Source organism: Clarias gariepinus, chromosome 8 (assembly GCF_024256425.1).
Source record: "Clarias gariepinus isolate MV-2021 ecotype Netherlands chromosome 8, CGAR_prim_01v2, whole genome shotgun sequence".
Classification (NCBI taxonomy): domain Eukaryota; kingdom Metazoa; phylum Chordata; class Actinopteri; order Siluriformes; family Clariidae; genus Clarias; species Clarias gariepinus.
Window position 1 is genome coordinate 10,733,014 of NC_071107.1, and position 19,429 is coordinate 10,752,442.

General features: G+C 42.8%; 3 protein-coding genes across 31 annotated transcripts in view; all 3 read right to left on the bottom strand.

Moving 5' to 3' along the window:
* The window catches only part of camk2g2 (calcium/calmodulin-dependent protein kinase (CaM kinase) II gamma 2), a 66,126-nt gene extending 65,425 nt beyond the window's left edge, over positions 1-701 (bottom strand). For 16 of the 20 annotated variants that reach the window (XM_053502253.1, XM_053502252.1, XM_053502250.1 and 13 more), the window contains exon 1: positions 532-700. In XM_053502253.1, the coding sequence (XP_053358228.1) occupies positions 532-596 (65 nt within the window). In that variant the 5' untranslated portion in view covers positions 597-700. Of the gene's footprint in view, positions 1-531 lie in introns of all 20 variants that reach the window. The other 4 variants (XM_053502236.1, XM_053502255.1, XM_053502239.1 and 1 more) reach the window with 2 other exon arrangements.
* A 9,342-nt stretch (positions 702-10,043) lies between these two features.
* On the bottom strand, positions 10,044-15,243 carry si:dkey-174i8.1 (arylsulfatase I). Its single transcript, XM_053501555.1, has 4 exons — positions 14,936-15,243; positions 14,238-14,570; positions 10,938-11,995; positions 10,044-10,066 (listed from the first exon to the last, which is right to left on the bottom strand). Exons 1-4 carry the CDS (start codon positions 15,241-15,243, stop codon positions 10,044-10,046), a joined length of 1,722 nt encoding a protein of 573 aa, XP_053357530.1.
* Positions 15,244-18,198: 2,955 nt separating this feature from the next.
* The window catches only part of ndst2a (N-deacetylase/N-sulfotransferase (heparan glucosaminyl) 2a), a 150,813-nt gene continuing 149,582 nt past the window's right edge, over positions 18,199-19,429 (bottom strand). For all 10 annotated transcript variants that reach the window (XM_053501551.1, XM_053501549.1, XM_053501546.1 and 7 more), the window contains one exon: positions 18,199-19,411. In XM_053501551.1, the coding sequence (XP_053357526.1) occupies positions 19,286-19,411 (126 nt within the window). In that variant the 3' untranslated portion in view covers positions 18,199-19,285. The remainder of the gene's footprint in view (positions 19,412-19,429) is intronic.

A 19,429-nucleotide genomic window follows, 5' to 3' on the forward strand; every position in this document is an offset into this window, starting at 1 on the left:
ACACATTTCCGTATGAGTGAGAAATCAAAAGCCGCAGAGATGTGTCTAAGCACGAGCTCGCAACATTTTCCGCTTTATGGCTAACTTAGCTCTAGCTTTTATCCGCAAGGGGGGGGGGGGGAGCACCCCCCCCTCTCTCTCACACACACACACACACGCACACAATGAAAATCAGCAGGTAACGTCAGTAAGAGCAGAAGCGTTTACATTTCCCTCAGTGCTAGTGAGAGAACAGTGCAGGCTAGGTTTATTTCACAGCTCTCGCGCTAGCAGCTTTCCACACACATTATATATATATATATATATATATATATATATACATACACACACGCCTTAACGTTACAGTCGTAATGTCTGAGATGACCTGAGGCATTTCGAATCCCTGTAAACGGTCTGCAACGGTTTTTCTGACAGGTGAACCGAACCAAACCGGATTCAACCGACGCGCGAGCGCAGAGCTAGCAGCCGTTAACCGAAAAAAATAATAATAAACACAACAGAACGCCGCTATTGTTAGAGGGTCGTGCTTACTTTCCGAGCTCTTCATAAAGCTGATACTCGTCTGTAAACCTCGTCGAGGTTGGAATTGTAGCCATGTTGTCCTGATAGATCTCCTCACTCTGGTCGTCTCGGTGACCGCCTCGCTCAGGCTGCTGGAGCTGATCTCACTCTCACTCACTCGCTCGCTCGCTCGCGCGCGCACACGCTAAGACATACATACGCTGTAATATATATATATATATATTTTTTTTTACCACCCGTATACCAACAAATCCCCTCCTCGTGCGCTAGTCTAATTGGCTCGTCTTGACAAAGACGGCTGCTCGGTTAGCCAATCCGAACGCAGATCGCTGACAGCCCTGACGCTTTGACTAATCCAAACGCAGGGAGGCGGGGTTTCTAGAAAACTAGGGATAGTGAAAGCTGTGCGATGCAAGTCTCGCGAGATTTCAACGTTAACGCGAGAACTGAGGTGTCGAAGCACAGTTATAATGCACATAATGGTTGTTCTTCAACACCCACAATGACAGTTCGATCTCTGATCGAATTGATCAGCCTGGTATTTTGAATCGACACCGGGTTCGAATCTGGATATTTGTTTTTATTGTTTTGCAAGGATTGTGCATATGATAAAAAATTTCAAGGATTCATGATAAGATTCAGTTGTCACATGTACTGTACCTTACAGCACAGTGAAATTAGTAAAAATATATATATTATTTTTTTTTACATAGCCCAGAGGGCAGGGTACAGCGCCTTTGGATCAGATAGGGTTAAGAGTCTCGCCCAAGGGCTCAACAGTAGCAATTTTGCCATGTTGGAGCTTGAACCACCAACCTTTATATCAGTAACCCAGAGGCTTGACTGTTTAAGCCACAACTTTATTCATCTTCAGAATCTGCTTCATCAAGGACACAGGGGATCTGAGACCGAAAGGTTCTCTGTTGAGTCCGGTTCCTCTCCAGGTTCCTTCCTTTTGCCATCTCAGCGGCCCCCGTTGTCCTTGTCTTGCTCATCAGGAACAATCATAGTTATGATTTATACTCATTTCCATGTTTTTTTTCCCCGATTCGGTAAAGCTGCTTTGCGACAATGATCATTCTTAAACATGCTATATAAATAAAACTGAGGGCAGCATGGTGGCTTGTTGATTAGCACTGTGGCCTTGCATCTCAAGGGTCCGGGTTTGATTCCTGCCTCAGGTCAGTGTGCATTGTGTTCTTCCTGTGCTTGGTGGGTTTCCTCCATGTCCATGATAATGACACGGATTATCAAACTTGCTGGAGCAAGTTGTGTTTGTTTCTGGAGGCTCTCTTGTTGTGAGCTATGCTGCTCAAGTGTGTGAGTATCAACATCAATACTGACCGGAACCACTGGATAAACTAGATATATTTTGGCCTTTATTCCCCCCCAAACATATCCTCCAACTTGCAGCGTTTTAAGCCGCAAAGGCATGCGCTGGCACGTACACAACACAAATCTTCTACAGTTCACAGGATATAACTCGTCAATCAGGCCTCTGCTGTTTCACCTAATGCTTCTTATCGGATCAGTGTTTGGTTTGTCACTTCATAGTCAGAGCTCTAGGTGTCGTTTTATAAATGGAGAAAAATGTGAGTAGTGTATCGGTTTGCGTGTAGGCCATTTGTGTTTAAACATTTCCTCCCAGGAAGACAGCAAGCAGTTAGACAACTACAATCTTCCATTAACAAAATACACCAACACTCCTAAAGAAGTACGTGATGAAAGGTGGCTGTGAGCAGTGCAGTTTTTATACAAAGCTGTTGAACAGTTGAGTGGCGTTAGAATGTAAATTCTGCGGTGACCTGTGAGCAGATAGTTATCTGCCCTTAAGCTTGAGCTGAGTTTAATTACAGGCGCCGCACTTTAAGGAAGCAAGGCTCTGTTCCCGAGAGAGAGAGAGAGAGAGAGAGGGGGAGCGATGTGGCAGTAGGTCTACTTGTGTAAAAGAGAAAAAAAAAAAAAGAGGCTTGTCCCATGGGCCTATAGGTTAAGCACAGCAGAGTGAACTTTCATCATATGCCTTGTTTACAGAAGAAAGAGGGAAAGCTAATTAGGTTCAAGAAACGAGTAATACAATCACAAAAAAATCAATATGCTGAAAGGCTGCCATTAATTCATAAGGTTCATAATGTCTGTTAAACTGTATTGTACATGTATAATTACAGGACCAGTCAAAAGTTTGGACAAAAGCAAAACCATGTCTGCTGCAGAGTTGTTCATTTAGAGTTACCAGCCTCAGAAAGCACCAATTTACAGCACTGTTTTACAAGGTAGAAAGAAATAAAAATCAGGAAAGATCATGACATTAGAAGGTTTTGACTGCTACTGTATACAGATAGATTTATGTTGATAAAATATATAGATAGACAACAGATGATATTGTTACTGTAAACATTAACATGCACTTGATGTTCCTGTAAGTGAAAGTTTGGTTGTTGTGCAGCACCAGTGCTCTTTATTTTCTCAGATGCACGTCACTCTGGAAGCCTAATTAACACTGAGCGGTGTTTCTATGGCACTGCGTGTACTCTATGTTTTGGAGCTTCGCACGGCTGATGGGTGGGAGGGAGCAGGGGGGTTGTGCGAGCGTGGGCAGATGCATGCTGGGATGGGCCACACTCGCATCTCTGCATAAGCTAGGCAGCAGGGGGGCTCAGCGAGGGTGGATGGCTACCTGCCAAGGAGCATCTACTCTGCAATTTCCCTGCAAAAGTATTACACTTCAGCCTTCACGCGCTATGCTGCGTATCCCATCTGCATTCACAACCTTAAAGTCAAGCAGGATTTATTTTTATGGCTCGAAGCTACTTTACCGCATCTCGTACACACCATAAAAAGGGCTGGTAGGAAGAAGGGCTCTTTTAAAACGCACAGTTAACCTGAACTGTAAATGTAGTTTTTACTAGCAAATGAGTTAACCACGTCAGGTCGAGCTATAAATCAGCAAAATCAGTATTGCATTCCATCTGTTTAATAAAGCAGGGTGTTGTGGCTTATCGATTGAGGTTTTCATACCAAGTAAGCGCATGATTGTGTTTAATGTATGTATTGTTTTAATATTTTTTAATGGACGTGACTCCTGATCCTCTGCAATGCAAGCTTGCAGAAACATAGATGCTTTGCAGAGAGAACTGGACAGCGGATTTGTCATCCTGTACTGGTTTTCAACCCTCTGGAGATTTTACAAGCTCCACCCCTTATGGGCACATCTTCAGACAAACTGCAAACATCACTCATCCTGTTGTGGCTGTAGACAACATTCCTCCTGCAAACTGTTCCCATTTTCCAACCACGGCTCGATTAAGAAACAGGTGAATTAGAAGTTGTTGGAATTTACTTAAGTCAACGCCGGATTGTCTCGCGCGATTGTCAGACTGATAGAGAATGTGGTTTTGTCTTCAAAAATACTACAGATCATGGAGTCTTTAAAAGTGAAAGTAAATGCTTCTCCACCTGCCATTCAGACGCATCTTGGTGAAGACTTCCCTGTGACTTCCCTCGCTCCAAAAACACACATTTGACAATGGGTAATGCGATCTTAAAAGAAACACGGTTGAGGAAACAAACATCATTAACCTCTTCTTGGTTCAGTATTTAGCTAGTTTACCAAGCTCCTAAAGCTTATAGTACTGTAGCTCAAAGGTAGACTTGTTTAGCGTGCCATGCAGAAGGCCCGGGTTCAAGTCCCAGCCAATGCTTCACATCCAGTCACTGAAAAACTGGCAGGGCACCATTAGTTCGATTGAATTGGGATATGGGGAATTAGGAAACATGGTCAGGGGTTGGTCTCTCTGCCTGCTGGACTTCATATTGCACTCGGTGTTCTAGTGCCTTTCTGTCATTGCCAGCATTGGCAAAGACTAGCAGGGCACCCATAGTGCCAGTACCAATGATGAAAATTGGGAATCAAGAGGGCATCCATGGTAAAGCTGGTGGCAAAAATAAAATGAAAGCACTGCAAGAATATCAACTAAGCTGCTAATAAAAAGGAAAAAGTGTATAGATGTGTACAGCCAGCTTTGCCCTTTAGACCACTCATCCATAACAAACAGCAGCAAACCGTAACAGAATAACATTCAATATTAACTATATAACCAGTAAACTAGTGCCAGGATCATGGGCACACAGGTCTCATCTGAAAAGCGAGGTCCGATCCCACAGAAAAGCCAAGGCAGCAAAAAAGTTATTGCTGGCAATGACAGAAGGGCACTAGAACACCGAGTGCATCACAGCCTGCTGTGGACGAGGCCCAGCAGGCAAATAGACCAAGACCACTGATTATGTCTCCAAATTCCCTATATCCCAATTCAATCAAACGTCGATGACATGGCTGCCATGGTGGCACAACGGGAACTTACTTAAAATCGGCCATATGTATTTATGCTGTAATAATATGGGTGATCGATGTATCTCAAACAGTTTCTGCTGTTGTGTAAAACAGGCAAGCATTTCAACATACCACTCTGCTGTTATTTCCTGTTTTGAAAGGAAATACACAAAGTAATGAACAGTCATGTCATAGTTTCTATGCCACTTCATGGGGTGATTAACTGTTCCTTTAAAAGTCTAATTTCTTCCATGTCCTAAATGGTTGGGGTAGAACGATATGAAAAATGTAAAAAAATAAATAAATAAATCTTGGACTTTATAATGTTTTTAGCTGGTTCTTATTGGTTACTTTAAAACATGATTGAGTTGTTTGGCTATTTACTGTATCATGTGTTGTTTCCTGATGAAGCAGACGGCACTCTCCACAGCTGCTTTTTAAGTTCTTATTGTGCACATAATGCTGTTAGAGTAATGCATTAGGAGTGGCTAGTCAGGATAAGTGCCAAATCCGACAAGCATTCCAGGATGAATCATGCCATTGGAAATTCAGTACGCTCGGGTCTCAGAGGAGTGACCTGTAGGAGCGCTATCCAACACACTTCACGCGAAGCATCTCATTACAGAATTTTATTTCCGTGTTCAATCAGTTTGAGATATTTAATAAGTTGACCAGGGAATACACTTCATATGATATTCGTAGCAAGTGGATGGATGAACCGTGCAGTGATGTGAATTAAATTGCACTGTGGAAGGTGCAGATATAAGGAGAACAAAGCAGACATGGAGAAGGAGGAGGAGGAGGTGATGACAGGAGGCGAGAAGTACTGTAGGATGAGGTAGGGAGGTTTGAGCTGTGGTTCGAGCGATAAAACTCATTGGTGATGCAGTGTAGAGCAAATGCTGTTCTCATAACATTAGCAGTGGCTTTTAGGGAAAAAGAGTGGTAATGCAATTACAAGGCACTTACAAAAAAAAATTACACAAATCAGCCTCCGTGTGCTTCCTCCGTGTGGAGCATTTCAAGCTGCTCCTTTATGTTGTGTTTGTCTAGCTTCCCTTTGTCAAGCACGGATCTTCAGTGAGGGTCAAATCCAGACTCGGATGGGTATTTCGCAATAATGTCAACTAAAATCATATTGTCATATTTCTGTTTTACAGTTTATGAACGTTCAAACCCGAGCATAAGCCATTACCAGATTTGTCTAAGGTTTTTATTGCTCCAATGGGAGAACATAGATGACGAAAGGGATTGTACATGCATAGAAACCCCAAGGAAACAACATGGTTACAGACTGGGGCATGAAAACATTTTTTAATGATTTTAATTATAACTTGCATAAAAGTATATTGCCTGGGCTATAATATCCCACCATTCAGATAAAAAAAATATATATATATTTCAGCGCCTTTGGATAACTGCATAATTACTGTACAGATTAATAAGTTTTAGCTTGCAACAGTTGTTATAACCCAAACTAATGCAGTCTACTTCTTGCTTTTCTTTTCTTAACCAACTATGTCTAAAATATATAGCCCGTTATCACGGCAAAAAGGTTGAGCTGTCTTGATTGGCCTGCGTCAAGCAAAGAAAAGAACTAATAAGAAATGGCTGGAAGCGGGTAAGGACTCCTACTTATTATTAAAACCTGAAGTGATAGTGCTGAACCATCAGGAAAAAAAACAACAACAAAAAAACAAACAAATTATTAAGGTGATCTGTGAGCTATGGTTAATAATCAAAGTATGAGCATTTACACACTGTGACAAGAATGCACAGGATTGGGACTAAACAGCTGTGTGGCCATAAAAAAAAACTGTACTCTGGAGGCAGTGTTGTGATCTGGGGTTGCTTTAGTTGCTTACCAGTGTTATGTGGCAATGAAATGAAGTCAGCTGATGGATTTTCTTTTATCCTATGTAGAACTTAAATTGTAAAAGTGTGCTTTTTTTTTTTGAAGACAATCCAGTGTCTTCTTGTGCCAGTTCCAAGTCAGAGGGTTGTGTCAGAAAGGGCATCCGACGTAAAACATTTGCCAAATCAATGATGCAAATCACAAATATAATTCCCATACCGGATCAGTCGTGGCCCGGGTTAACAACGACCGCCACTGGTGTTGTTGACCTACAGGGTGTTGGTCAAAGAAGGAGAGGAGGAAGGCGTGTTCGAAAGCAGAGAGAGAAGAGGAAAGGCAAGAGTTTAGGAGTGATAGTAGGGAATTTGAATGTTGGGACCATGACAGGGAAGAGAAGAGAGTTGGTTGATATGATGCCAAGGCCAGAAGCTTAGGATCAGGGTTCAAATTGTTTTACCATGGTGTGGATAGGAAAATGGAGTTATTCTGAAAGAGGAGTTTGTTCTAGAGGTGAAGAGAGTATCAGATAGGGTGATGAGTCTGAAGCTGGAAATTGAAGGGATAATGTTCAATGTTGTTAGTGGTTATGCCCCACAGGTAGGATGTGAGTTAAAAGAGAAGGAGACATTCTGGAGTGAGTTAGATGAAGTGATGCAGAGCATCCCCAGAGGTGAAAGAGTGGTGATTGGTGCAGACTGCAATGGACATGTTGGGGAAGGGAATAGAGGTGATGAAAATGTGATGGGCAGGTTTGGTCTTCAGGACAGGAATGTAGAAGGACAGATGGTGGTGGACTTTGCAAAGAGGATGGAAATGGCAGTAGTAAATACTTTCGTCCAGAAGAGGCAGGAACATAGGGTGACATATAAGAGTGGAGGCAGAAGCACTCAGGTAGACTACATCTTGTGTCGACGTTGTAACCTGAAAGAGATCGGTGACTGCAAAGTGTTGGTAGGGGAGAGTGTAGCCAGACAACACAGAATGGTGGTGTGCAAAATAACCCTGGTGGTGAGGAAGGCGAAGTGGACAAAGCCAGAGCAGAGGACAAAGTGGTGGAAGCTGAGAAAGGAAGAATGTTGTGAAGTCTTTAGGGAGGAGTTGAGACAGGCTATGGGTGGTCAGGAGGTGCTTTCAGTTGACTGGACAACTACAGCCAATGTGATCAGGGAGACAGGAAGGAGGGTACTTGGTGTATTATCAGTTAAGGGGAAAGTGGACAAGGAGACTTGGTGGTGGAATGAGAAAGTCCAGGAGTGTATACATGGAAAGAGGCTAGCTAAGAAGTAGTGGGACACTGAGAGGACTAAAGAGAGTAGACAGGAATACAGGGAGATGCAGAGTAAGGTGAAGGTAGAGGTGGCAAAGGCCAAACAAAGAGCATATGTGTATGCTAGGCTAGACAGTAAGGAGGGAGAGGTGGATCTGTACAGGTTGGCAAGTGATTAAAGATAGAGATGGAAATGTACTGACAGATGCCAGGAGGGTGATGGGAAGATGGAAGGATTACTTTGAGGATGCTGGCGGAGAAGTACAGAGAAGGTAACATGGAGTTGCATTGTGTCTTTGTAGATTTAGAGAAAGTGTTTGACAGGGTGCCAAGAGAGGGGCTGTGGTATTGTATGAGGAAGTCTGGAGTGGCAGAGAAGTATGTTAGAGTGGTGCAGGACATGTATGAGAGCTGTAAGACAGTGGTAAGATGTGCTGTAGGTGTGACAGAAGAGTTTAAGGTGGAGGTGGGTCTGCATCAAGGATCGGCTCTAAGCCCCTTTTTGTTTGCTCTGGTGATGGACAGGATGACAGATGAGGTAAGAGAGGAGTCTCCATGGACTATGATGTTTGCAGATGACATTGTGCTCTGTAGCGAGAGCAGGGAACAGGTGGAGAAAAATTTGGAGAGGTGGAGGTATGCTCTGGAAAGCAGAGGAATGAAGGTAAGCCGTAGCAAGACAGAATACATGTGTGTAAATGAGAGGGACCCAAGAGGATCGGTGAGGTTACAGGGAGCAGAGGTAAAGAAGGTGCAGGATTTTAAGTACTTAGGGTCAACGGTCCAGAGCAATGGAGAGTGTTCAAAGTAGGGGAAGAGGCGGGTACAGGCAGGTCGGAATGGGTGGAGAAAAGTTTCAGGTGTGTTGTGCGATAGAGTATCAGCGAGAATGAAAGGAAAGGTGTACAGGACAGTGGTGAGACCAGCATTGCTCTACGGCTTAGAGACAGTGGCACTGCAGAAAAGACAGGAGGCAGAGTTTGAGGTAGCAGAGCTGAAGATGTTGTGGTTCTCTTTGGAAGTGACAAGAATGGATAGGATCATGAATGAATTCATCAGAGGGACAACCTATGTTAGATGTTTTGGAGATAAAGTCAGAGAGGCCAGATTGAGGAGAGGAGAGATGGTGAATATATCGGTAGAAGGATGCTGAGGTTGGAACTGCCAGGCAGGAGGTCTAGAGGAAGACCAAAGAGGAGATTTATGGATGCAGTGAGAGAGGACATGAAGTTGGTGTGAGAGAAGAGGATGCAGAGGATAGGGTTAGATGGAGGCAGATGATTCGCTGTGGCGACCCTGAAGGGAACAGCCAAAAGACAAAGAAGATTATTACTAAAATGTTTTGGTGAGCCTGGCCAAAATTCAGAAATCGTTGTGTAAAAATATGTTTGGGGAAAAAACAGGATTTATTTGCCAAATAAATAAAAAAATGCTGCTGTACTGATAATTGATAATCAATGAGCTCAAGTATTATTATGAAGTTTAGCTTTTTAAGGTGTCTAGCCACATATTTGTTTGTTTTTTTGTAACCACATTTTTATACTTCACCTTAATTTTGTTCCATTCCCAGTCCTGAGAAGAAAATCCAGAATCGAAAGGGGACCTTTAACACCATTGTTCCATGAGTGATTGGGTTTAATAACAGACTCATGATGAGGTCAGAGAAGGTGAGAGCCTAGAGACAGGCCAAGTGCACATGATCTGGCCAATCACCACATAGGATTCACTCAGAAGCTTCCCATCAATAATACCTTCTTAGAAGATGTGTGCATTATATGCATCGTGTCACAATATGCAGGGGGGAAGAACTCCATTGTTACATTTATGGTCTTGAGAATTTCATGGAATTCCTAGAACCATCTGCATAAAACCTATCAAAATATTGTTTTAAGAGATGCAATAAATAAATTAATTCATAATAAACTGTGTAAATACGGTATGGTTCATGGTTTAGATTTAGAGCTAAGTAGAAGCTCCACCACTGTTTTATATGTAAGCATCTCATCCAGGGAGATCTGCACCATCCTCCTCCTCCTCTTCTCTCTCACTGTTGTGTAACACAGCACAGCTCATATCTCATTTTCTGACCGATCTACTCACATAACCAAAAGAAAAAGGTGATGATAGTGGAGAAAAAGTCAATAGGCTCTGCATTATTTCAGCGAAGGTAGGCTTTATCAGCCTACAGTCAGAGACAGCGAAAGAAAAAGAGGGTAAATTAGCGAGGCGTGAGGAGGAGTGCTGAGTGTCGAGGCATGTAAAAGTGTGGGAGAGAAAACTTTAGGAAAAGACTTCTGAGGTTTTTGGACTTTCTCTGTTCAAGCATTTCGCTAAATGTTTTTGGTTTTTTTTCCATGAGGAAATGCTTGTGTTATACTAGTAGTCTATTAAAATGATTTTATTTGAATCAACAAGCATGTCTTTATTGGGGGAAGAAAAAACATTTTTAAAAATACTGACAGCACACACCCCTTGTAGGCTGCCATAGATTCCTCTACGTGTCAGCTGTGTGATAAGAGGCTTGTGTTTGACCTATGAGGTTTAATGTGGGCTTCAACCCAAATCATCACTCATGGTCGGATCACTTGTGTATGGCTTAACGGTCACAAAGAAACCAGAGCCGAGATGGTCAAGTCAGCCAAAACAACAGGAAAAAGAAGGGAAAAAAAAAACATCCTTCAAGCGTGCTAATATGTCTAGCAATTAAAATATATATAAATCCTTTAGTTTTATCATCTAATGTTAGATCTGACAATGCGCTTCAGGCAGCAGGAGGATGAGCCAGCAGGCCACGAATAAACTCTTACACATCCCTGTGAGCTACAGTAGGTACACACATCTCATCAGTGACTGGAAAAAGCAGTGACCAAACAAAGAGCCAAAGAGCCAGCTGAGATGATTTTGGCTTTCCTTTCTCTCCATTTCAGCCTAAAAGTACAAAGCTGCTCTTTGTAGGCGTGTGCCCACCTTTCTAAACAGAGCTCTCAGTTTGCACACTTTGCAGGTTTTGAAGCGAAGCTTCCAGTTGCGTCTGTCTGGCGCTCCTCTCCTGTCTGCACCCTCTCCTTCGTCCTTCGCCAGCCACGGCATCCACACACCTCCGTGGAGCTGGGGGTCAGCCATCGGATCATCTGGCGGGTTTCTTGCAGGCACAGCGGTGCGGTTGTACTCCGCAATCCTTAAAAGAAGAAGCTTGACCAGGTCAGGCCGGGCCTGCGTCAGGTCGTGCCTCTCAAACGGGTCGGCGCTGATGTTAAAGAGCCAGACAGACTTCCCATGCTGGTCATGTCTCTTCTCGACATCCTGCCACTGATGTGGAGTGCCAGGCAGGATCTGCGGAGGAAACCAATCTCCGTCTCCCACGTTGCCCGTCAGGAGCTTCCAGTCACCCACTCGGATCGCCGCACGCACTCCCGTGTCCCAGATGCCCAAGCCGTTCACCGTCAGCAGCCTGCGATCGTGTTCTCCGTGCCGCCGCGAAATAGGGTCGATGTTGAACAGGATTTCGGTACGAGGGCAAGTTAGACCCTGACTGATGGCCCCCCACACGTTACACCCATCTAAGCGTTGGGGGTTTGGCTCGGGAGATCCTGCCAGATACAGTAACGTCGGGTACCAATCTGAAACATGTATTAAAGCCCGACTGATCCTCTTCTTCATTTTCAGGAGAGGGCTGTGAACAAAGCCCACAGCTCGCACTCCTCCCTCCCAGTATGAGCCTTTGCCTCCACGCAGGGGCCAGTTGCAGCCACCTGACAGAGGCTGGCCTCCGTTATCCGAAGAGTAGACGAGAACAGAGTTGTGGTAGTAGCCTCGATTACGCATCTCCGACACAATCTCGCCCACAGCCTCGTCCACACCACTCAGCATGGCGGCGTAATGGCGCCGGGGATGATTCCCGAGAGAAGCGTAACGCCGAAGGAGATGGGCAGGAGCCTGTAGAGGAGTGTGAGCAGCCTGGAGAGCCACATACAGGAAGAGAGGCTTCCGCCGGTCATGAGTCCGCAAGATCGTTTTCACCCTAAGAAATGTTTTGAATTAGACACTGTTTGAAAAGACATACATGCATAACATAAATAAGAAAATAGGATACGTGGTCACTAATAACACAATGACTGGGTTTGAGCAGTTAGTAGATGATTCAATATCAAGTCAAATTAAAGTAGCAACTGAATTTCAAAAAGGAAACTCCTGAGTATTTTTGCCAGCAAAGCAAGTCCTTGAGTTAAATGAAGTTAGAAATTGATGTGTTCTATTTCTGTGGTTTTATTAACCCAAGCACTAGATGAGGACATACATTACATTTGGAGCGAAATATGAATATCAGCCGAGTCAGTTTTCCTATTGGAATATTACGCAAGGAGATTTAAGGGGTCTTCAAGTCAAACTGGGACTTTTTAAATTTCTGGCGAATGAGGGCGCAAAACTGAAGGACCTTCTCACAAGACTTTAAGTACAGTACATTAAGACTCTTACAGTAGCTGCAGTAAAACATTTAAATGGTGCAAAGGTTTTAAATGGTGGCCGTAGGTCTGTGAATGACCATCCGTTAAAAAAAGTGGCTCACAGTCCACTGCAATCGTTCCTGTGAACATTCAACATTTAATTACTGATCGTTGAAAATCGAGAGATAATTCTTAACCAGCTTGTGTAAAAGATGCATCTGTCTGTAAGAACTGTACACACTATCAGTCACCAACAACACTTGCACATTACAAGAACTCGACTGGAAGTTATTGCCACACATTCGAGTACAGTCCTGATCTTACTTCAAGCCATTTCCATATGTTGTGGCCATTAAAGGAAGCACAGACGTGAAGCACAGAGTCCAATCATGGCTTCGCTGTACAGAGAAAACTTTCTACCTTGATCGTATCCCAGCACAAGTCAAACACTGAGATGAGTGCATTAAATGTTTCATGGAAGTTTTAAATCTCAGAACTGTGTTCCGCCCCTGGTTAAACATGAAGGTGACATTACTGCCCATACATGTTTGTTTTCTTATCCTTATTTATAATATTTCAATGAAAAAACACTGGAGATCAGGGCAAGTATTCACAAAGTTTATTAGAATTCTCTCAGAGAGCTCCTATCTACTGCAAGCTTAAAAAGTCCTAGCTGGGAGTCCTAGACTAAAAGTCGTGATTTAGGAAACTTCTCAGAGGAAAGTATAAAACACTTTATCTTAGTGAGGAGGTGCGGTTGACCGCATCGCTAGGGATGATGCAGCAATTCAAGGACTGTAATTGGTTGATAAAAAAAATAACCTCTGACCTCTGTCAAGGTCTTAAAATGTACTCTTTGTAAAAAAAAAAAAAAAAGAAAAGAATATATGATAATAGAATAGACAGTGAAATCGTAATGTTTGTATATGAAGAAATTGTATAATCATGACTACAGGCTACTTCAAGCAAAGTTTCTGTTACAGGCGAAATATCTCAAAGTTAATTAGAACAGCCAAATGTTGAAAATGTGTCTACTTATGAAGCAGCCAATTTCCACACAGTAGTTACTATATACAAGTTCTTACATTTATTTACCAAACTGATTTTATTTCTTGTAATAGATTTTAGATTGATGGGAGCAAAATGGCTCAGTTTTTACCAATTTACATAGTTTGTTGATTGTAGGACAGTTTATTTAAATGAAGCACTTTTGCATGGTATGTAGCCAACAACCCAGGAGAGATGGAATAAAGTAAAACAACAAGAAAACCAAATTGGACAGAAGAGCAGTGTTTACTTTTAGGTTTAGTGTTTGGAGAATATTTCTTCTTTTCTGCCATTTTGCCCTCTGCTATAGAAACTCTTTAGAAAGTCCCCCTCTTTACTTTTAGCAATTTTTACCTTAGAAGCTGTTTTTAGGGCTAAGATGTTCCGTGAATAATTTTCATCTTTACTAAGATTTAGTCCTAAATTTAAAGGAAAAATTCTAAGAAAATGTCATAATTCTAAGAATTTTCTTAAAATTATCACTAGGACAAACTTTTAGGCCTAAGAAGTTTTGTAAATACGGGCCCTGGTTTGTAGGTTTAATACAGTACGGTGCTATTCTTGACATTTATTGTATAGTCATGACCTTAATAGGTACTCTTAAAGAAAACGTACAATTCATTTAAAATTCTTTATCCAAACCCGTAGAATTACTATTACAAAGTAACACTACCAGCAAACAATAAATCTTTATAGATACTGTAGATAGCTACCAAGTATAGCTTCTGTACATAAATGATCAAACAGGTCAGATGGTGTGCTGAGCATCACCTCTGTGCATACAGAGATGTGGAGTAATTCCCACTCAACTCCCAGGCCGGCCGTTCACCGTCGTGCAGGTCAAAGCCGCAGGTCTCCGCTCCATCACAGCTCTGGAAGTTAAAATGGTCTCCACTACCGGTCAGGGAACCCAGAAAGCTTTGAAATCCACGGCTAGTGGGCAGACACTCAGGCCGGCAGAAGCCCAAGTGCCATTTCCCGACCATGTGTGTGCTGTAGCCGGCCTGACGCAGCCTTTCGGGAAGCGTGGGCGTGTCCAGGGGCAGACACAGGGGCTGGCGTGAACGGATGATGGAATGCTGAAGGCCTGTGTGAATCTGATACCTGCAACAGCCAGGGAAAGATTTCTTTGTTTGCATGATCATTATATAACTCAATATGTCATCTCCTGCAAAGAGTAGGAATTCCTGCTGCTTTATGGTAACTTAATATTTTCCCTGAAGCCGTAATTGTTTCGCTTACTACACCACTTTTTTTTTTTTTTTATGTGCATGTACATTATCAAATAACAAAGGAAAGCGTCCCACATATCAGGCCCCCTGGGGTGAGAAAGATGATTCGGCTCTAAAAAACTATACAGTATATGAAAAAATATATACAGAAAATGACAACTATGTGAAATTCAGATCTAATGACATTTTTGCAGAATTTTTTTTTTTTTAACATAGAGAACACAGAAGCGCACTCACCGTCCAGTCATGAGCTGGCTTCGAGATGGTGAACAGATGGGCTGGACGTAGTAGTTCTCCAGCTTCACCCCTTCAGCAGCCAGCTGGTCCAGCACCGGTGTGTGGATGTCCGAGCCATGGTAGCCCACATCACTGTAGCCCTGATCGTCCACCATCACAAAGATGATGTGCGGAGGCACCTTAATGTTGGCAGGTGGTTTTGAATAGGTCTTGCGGCCTGCGTTGAGCATCAGTGCCAGTCTCAGGCACGAGAGGCAGCCGAGTGCAACCCAGAAAGAGGGCAAACGAAAGCCCTGGACCACGGTCATATCCGTCCCGTCACACAATTCTGTGCCTTTCTTTTTTTGCCAATGCGATTAGAATATCCTTTAACTTCACAGATGAAAAAAAAAAAAAAAACACAGTACAATGCAATGAGATTCTATCTGGGCACAACGTCTGAGGACGTTCAAATAAATATCCTGAGTAAGCAATTAAACCCCATGGTTCTCAAAGCAGGTTTTTCTACAGGAATGAAGTGAAATTGACGCACTGATAAATCCATGCAGAGATGAGCTCTCTCTCTCTCTCTCTCTCTTTCTCACTCTCACTCTCTCTTTCTCCAACATCAGCCTGCTACATTCCTTACACACACCAGGCGCCTCGACAGAGGGCAAACAGGAACAGGGCAAACAACCAGAAAGAGCCAAAACAAAGAATAATCTGTAGAGGCAAAGCATACGAGTATATATAACAGGTGAAAGACAAAGAAAGCTACTATTTCCATCTATATCTAAAATACACACCTACTGTAGGTGTCTAATGTGAGATGGACCAGCTAAATTTTATTTTATTGACAACTACAGATTTCCAAATATCTAATATATGTCTCATGTACACCAAGCCTCTGTATTTCTGCTCAAGACTTGTGCATAAACTCAAAGTCTTGAGAGTCGTCTATTGCTCTTAACCATAGATAATGGAGGATGAGACAAAGATACAGACTGACCAATATGATGTGAAGTTTCAAGTCAAGAAAACTTAAGTGCAGGAAAAAGTGTCCCAGTGGACATAAGACAGGAAGTGCAGAGAGAGCCATGCTAAATATTTCTGAAAGACCTTGCGTTTTGTATACAGTGCATCTTTTATACACGAACTTTCTCAGCAGTAGATTTAATCCAATGCAACGCATAAGCAAAAAAGGAGAATCAGACTTGAGGCTTCACTTTGAGGGTTGATGGGCTCAAAGATGCAAACTGTTAAATAATGTAAAAAACCCACTGCATTCTGAGATGCCTTTTTGCTCACTACGTTTGTAAAGAGTGATTATTTGACATAGTGTTTTGTTCCGGTCAGCTAGAACCAGTCTGGCCATTCTGCTCAGTCTTCTTATTTCTAACCGTAGGGATTTTTCTGAACTTTTGTGAAAAGTACCAAACTGATGTTTAAGTAAAAATTATCTGAACAATATAAAGAATCAGGAATGATCATAAAGAGATCTTAAAGAATACTCCCTGGAATAAGAGCCCATTGAAACAAATAAAAAAGAAAAAGAAAAGGATCATTCCAATTAAGTTTGGAAAATTGAGAAGTTTAAAAACGAAGCAGCGGGACTTAATCTTTTAGTCGTTCTCTCATCCATACGCCGTTATGCTGCAGGCATTTTCCTGGCGCACAAACATTTATAGAGAATCTGTGAGTTTAATAATTCTTAGTTCATCTTTATTCCCAGCAACTGGACCTGACAGAAGGAATGATTTAGTCCGCAGGATCAAGATGATCTGCAGCCTCATGCCATTCACTGAGACCAAACAGCAGCTGGTACTGATGAACGTTACAGACCTCTGCTGTATAAGAGAACTAGCGACAGCAGAGCTAAACATTATAAATCATCAGCAGACGTAATGCAGTTACAAGCACTGGCGCTGGCCGAAATACACGTTTCAGCGGCACTAAACGGCCATAATCTTGGATTATTGCTATAATCCTATCGATGTTAGGCGTAAGTGCTGTAAAGCCAAACTCCGGGACAAAAACAGTGAAACGTGAGACCTCACCTGTGAGAAAAGTGCAGAACATCCGGCATTTCAGAGGCCATCAGAGAGGCTATTGATCGCACCTCAGCTTTCCCCCTATGGTGTCAAGAGGAAATCGATGGAACAAAAAAACAAACAAAACAAACAAACAAAAAAAACGAGTCAATTTCCTACATTAGCCTAAAGTAGACGGCAAATCCGACCAGGCGTTCCAGAGCCGTCATGGAAAATGGACAGAAAGAGGAGTGGATTAAGAAGAAAATGAACAAACCGAGAGATGAAACCTACATGAACACCTTACAACTGTTGTTACAAAATTGAGTTTCATGGAAGCAGACGGTGATTTAGATTGATATCGTGATCTGAAGGCGACTGATAGGAAGTGACAGTAGTCATGTGTCCGGGTCAGAGCGCAGGTATCGGCTAATTCACCTCCCTCTCCTGCCGAGCGACAAAACGGCCACCTTAAGGAAGCTCTGCATCTGCGTACAACACTTCCTTCCCTGTGCAGTATAGAACCAAACACCAACGTTTATTAGGAATCTGACAGCAAGACATAAGCAAGTGGACAGCACTGTAAGAGATGGAAGAATTTACAGGTTTACATTTGTCCCCAGTGGAAGCTTACATTCCACGATGCAATAACTTGGCTGCTGAGGTTCTCTCGAGCAGAAGAGCAGACATCCATCTCTGTCAGAACGATGGCTCTAGAACTAGTCACATGACACTCGGTCTCATTAAAGAGCAACAGAGCATCATCGAGTGGCTTTCATGTCAGACCGAGGAGTTATAACATTCTCGTTCGTAGGAGCTCACAGGAGACTACGGAGACGCATAAAACAGGAGCGTCAGCATGAGAACTGAGACAATCTGCAGTGCCACCTTGTGGAGAGAGATGGCAATGCATTGAAACCCGCATCCTTAAATTACAAGTCAAATACGACTACCTGGTTAAACAAAAAACAATACCAAATTATAAAAACATTAATTCATAGGCATTAAAATTGTTCTTGGGACTGTATAATCAAACAACACATAAATTCATTTAAGTTATTTGTCCTCACTTTATCCTGGTCAGGGACAGAGCTCTGGTTATGTATGATAAGGAAAATTCTAGTCTAGACCATACACAGATTTAGACACACAGGATAAACTCACCAATTCACCTATCTGGGAGGTTGGAGGAATCTGGGGAACCCAAAGAAATCCTTCTTGAGCACAGGAAGAATAATAATAAAAAGATTTAAATATAAAATAAAGTTCTTTATTTTAAAGTTCTGATAAACAACTACCTGAAGCATTCAGTTAAGAAAGCATACAAAGAAGGGAACAGAAACTTTTCCACTCTCTCTAAGAGTTTATTAGAGTTGATACAGCATTGGGGTTTTTAATTTTTTTTTTTTTTTACAAAATAAAAAATAAAGTAGACAGTACAGTAGCTCGTGTTTGCAGGGCATACCACAGGTTCGTAATGCAGTCACTCGGTTCTCCCCTTTCCCTCTCTCACCATTTAAAACTCCATAAACACACAACATGACAGAATTGACATTTGCATGAGGCACACTGCACTTGGTCACATTTGAAATCAAGATTTAAAAAAACAAAAAAGTGCATGTTTAAGGTGGTCAGGAGCTCATGATTCACTTCAGACCAATACTTTTGTCAACATTACGCTAGGACACTAGACTTTACGTCAACTTCTTGCATAAGTTCCAAACGCCTCATTGTGCATAGTCCGTTTAGGAGGAGGAGAAGAGAGGAGCTGCAAGACTGGTGCTTTCAACGCGTCCCGCTTAAAACCCGAGCTCTGCCCTGTACACCGACGTCACGCCCGAGGATCACGTTTTGTTCCATTCGGATCCCATTGGACCCAAACTATATAACACTTTAAAATGTACAATGTTTTTTTTTTACGATCATTCCTCTGAAGGGTGAGCAAGGCTTGTGTGAGCACGGAGAATTCACAAGTTCATTCATTCATTCATGCATCCCACACTTTGGATCTACCCGACTCCTGGTGAGAAAACTCTGGATTTTGGTAAAAACAAAGCTGCTTCCACAGAGAGTGGGATCCCAGCATTCTCCCTCATCTTTCCAAGTCCAACAGGACCATTAAGACCATGTGTCCCTTCAGGCCCAGGGGACGGGCTGAGTGTGGAAGTCCACGTATTCCCAGTGTTAGCCATGAACACGCGCTGCAGCTCATAGTCACTATAGTGTGGTCGTTCCTACAGCGTTGTTAGGAGTAGCAGGGTTTGACTCAGCCCCGAGTGACTGCCGCTCTCGTTCCTCGGGCCTCTGTGTTCTGAGTGTGTTTGGGTTCAGCAGGATTCTCTCAGCTCCAGCTACTGCTCTGTAACTCCTCTCTGAGCCAAGAGGGAAGCGTCAGGCCGAGTCTGTTCAGCAAGCGCAGCAGCTCCACGTTATGCTCCTGGTAGTACTCCGTCAGGAAAGCACGCGTCTGTCACCACATACAAAT

Excerpts from the sequence above, each read along its gene's own strand:
- si:dkey-174i8.1 (XM_053501555.1), bottom strand. The coding sequence starts at position 15,243 with ATGACCGTGGTCCAGGGCTTTCGTTTGCCCTCTTTCTGGGTTGCACTC. Across the intron at positions 14,571-14,935 it reads AGCCAGCTCATGACTGGACG|GTATCAGATTCACACAGGCC; the intron begins GTGAGTGCGCTT and ends TGGCTGTTGCAG. Across the intron at positions 11,996-14,237 it reads ACATCTCTGTATGCACAGAG|GGTGAAAACGATCTTGCGGA; the intron begins GTGATGCTCAGC and ends AACATTTCTTAG.